The following is a 3,137-nucleotide window of genomic DNA, read 5'->3' on the forward strand; positions in this document are numbered from 1 at the left end:
GAATTACAATCATCCTATTTACAATGTGTTAACATTTTTAAGACTTCTGAAAGATTTATTTAAGACATTTTAAGGCTAATTAAGGCCTTAATTTTAGATCGATGAATTCAATGACTTTTAAGACTTTTTAAGGATCCGCAGGAAACCTGTGAATGAATACAAATAAAATCATATTTTAAACTGAAGCCAGCACAGGTTTGGCAGGWCGATGGTTCTGGCTCAGATGATGGTAAAAATGGGGCTGAAGAGAGTCAGAGTTTAACGCCTGAGAACAAACAAACTGAGCTCAGCTCTCTTTATTTACCTCTTGTCCCAGCAGCGGCCGGGCCTCCAGGACTCTCCTCGCCTTGTTCTCCTCTTTGACAGGAAGCAAAGATTTGAGGAATTTCGGYGGCTGAGGGGAGAGCACCTTGAAGGGGCTGGCGCTGAAAAAGTTTGGGCTCTCTGGAACTGAGCCTGTATGGAAGACACGTAGTGAAAACCCTGCTAAATCTRCTGAAACATAACAAAGCTGCAGGACCTGGGCCCGGTCCGGGTTACCTGGGTGCTCCTTGGTTTTGATGGGCGTGGTGCAAAGGGGACCATCATGAGAGGTGCAGTTAAAGTCCACATGGTCACAGGGGTCCTAAAGAACCAAATACTCTGAGTAAGTTTCATGAGGTTTAAATAAACGAGCAAAAAATAAAGACATAATCCCTCCATTTAAATACTTGTTCCTCTGAATAATATAATTTATAGATTCGAAATAAAAAAATACAATTGTTTATCTCTTAAAGCATTTAAAGTACCTGTGACATGCCTATCCTTCAAATACAAAAAGTCAAAGAAAGCATCTTTATACTTAAGAAAATTGGCATAATACAGATTATTTTACCCATTTTGTCTCATAACTGGCATATTTTCTTTTGAATTTGGCTCAGCCAAAGTGAAACAGGAAGTGACGTCAAAGGGGAACTCTTTAAGTAAATAAACTCCCTGATCTTTGTTTATTAAAACTATTTAAACTTTAACTCTTCTTTGTCTCTTTGATAGCAACTAAAAATAATCTAAAGAAACATCAGATTCTTCTCTACAGTCTGTATTGTTAGCTTTTGTAACGACGCTCTGTTTACATGCAGACATTCCCCTTTGACATCACTTCCTGTTTCTTCACATGTAAATATCTCAACAACCATTCATCTCAGTGATGTGAAATTTGTTTTGCAATATTTTATCAATGGTATCTTTCCAAAWATGCATTCATGTTTATTACGAAAAATTTATGTCACAGGCACTTTAAAACTAAAGGTTAAATCACAAAAGGCTAATCTTAGGGACTAGAAAATAAGCTAATTTCCAGTGAACATGCAAACTGCACCCAAAATGGTCCCAGGCCAGGAGGCAAACCTGTGGCCTACTCACTGAAAAACGACACTTCTAACCGCTTTACCACCATGCTGTGATTAATTATAATTCTAAAAAAAAGTATCTAGAAATCTGTTTTTTTTTCTTTGTTCTAAAGTGTACTCCAATAAATTAAAACACAAACGTGGGCAACAGAATAATGTGCACNATGCATTCATGTTTATTACGAAAAATTTATGTCACAGGCACTTTAAAACTAAAGGTTAAATCACAAAAGGCTAATCTTAGGGACTAGAAAATAAGCTAATTTCCAGTGAACATGCAAACTGCACCCAAAATGGTCCCAGGCCAGGAGGCAAACCTGTGGCCTACTCACTGAAAAACGACACTTCTAACCGCTTTACCACCATGCTGTGATTAATTATAATTCTAAAAAAAAGTATCTAGAAATCTGTTTTTTTTTCTTTGTTCTAAAGTGTACTCCAATAAATTAAAACACAAACGTGGGCAACAGAATAATGTGCACRACCCACAATASAGTTTGAYGCGTGGTGCTCACAAAATTACAAAAACTGGTTGCAAACATTTAAAGGMATASAAGAATAGAAACAGTCTTTATTGTCCCGTGGAGGGGAAATTCAGGTGTAACAGCAGCAACAAAAAAACAACAGCAAATTGCTATGCACCGATAGCAATAGTGGTAATAGTATAGAAGTAGCAATAACTATTTAAAGGGGCAATATTATGAGTTTCTCAGGCATTTATTTAAATTCTATACCATAATAAAGTATCTATGTCACCTTCCGTTGTTATTAAAATGTTGTTTATATGTTTAAATAGAAAATAAACTTGACTTCTCATCATATCTGTTTCTAAACRTCTTGAAATTGGCCTCTGTCTCTTTAAGAACCTCCTTCCGCTTCTGTCCCGCCCATTTCAGCGCAGGGTCAGGTGTGCGTGTGAGTCAAAGTAAGACTCYGGGCATGTTTTTAATGAGAGGATAACATTATAACATGATATAAACCAAAAAAAAGTTGATTTTACATGATATAGCCCCTTTAAAATTAAAAATAAACAAAATACATGTTGGTACATGTATGTACATGTATGGCAGTAAAAATAAAATATGATACTGTGCAGGTAAGTTAGGTGTGCAAAATTCAGCCAGACTACCTCTGAAGATTTGTCACTTTAATTTTCTCACACTTCTGATTCACCAAATAGTCTCAAACACTCTGATAGAGAAAGAGTCAGAATGAAGAGACAGACCTGATGCATCCTGCCCTCCTCATCCTCCGTCAGGTCTGATTTACTGCACGAAGTCTGGACACAGAAAGAAACTAGTTAAAACTTTATAATGTTTTATTTTCCATTTAGTCATGGGGTAATATGAGGAGTTTTAAAGACCTGCTGGACGTTGGGCGTGCTGACGCTCCTCCTCAGGTGTCTCCCCTTAGCAGCGAGCGCTTCCTTCACCGTCACAGCCTTTCAGAGAGCGAGAAGAAGAGTTTAATCAGGACGAACAATAAAAACTAACTTTCTGGTTTTCTGTAAGAAAAAGCAGCAGTAAAAGCTCAAAATGATTCATGTGCTCAGGTAGAAACATTTGGACTCATTTCCAGAGGCTTATAGTAACTAAGTACATTTACTTTGTTACAGTATTTAAGTAGTTTTTAAGAGGATTTGTAATTTTACCAATTAGTTTTTAAATAGCTGCTTTTACTTTTATTTTGTTACATTTTAAAGCTAAAAAATATACTTTTAATTCTTTACTTTAAAATTTAACATCTAGT

At 36.2% G+C, this 3,137-nt stretch overlaps 1 protein-coding gene across 1 annotated transcript in view; it reads right to left on the reverse strand.

Annotated features, from left to right (window-relative positions):
- Positions 1-3,137, reverse strand: part of kif13a (kinesin family member 13A) — a gene marked incomplete in the record, with an annotated part of 62,538 nt that overhangs the window by 5,524 nt on the left and 53,877 nt on the right. Inside the window, 4 exon segments of the mRNA XM_014008778.1 lie at positions 305-456; positions 541-625; positions 2,614-2,667; positions 2,752-2,829. Of these exon segments, the coding sequence (XP_013864232.1) occupies positions 305-456; positions 541-625; positions 2,614-2,667; positions 2,752-2,829 (369 nt within the window).

Source organism: Austrofundulus limnaeus, unplaced genomic scaffold (assembly GCF_001266775.1).
Source record: "Austrofundulus limnaeus strain Quisiro unplaced genomic scaffold, Austrofundulus_limnaeus-1.0 Scaffold52, whole genome shotgun sequence".
In the NCBI taxonomy this organism is placed as follows: Eukaryota; Metazoa; Chordata; class Actinopteri; order Cyprinodontiformes; family Rivulidae; genus Austrofundulus; species Austrofundulus limnaeus.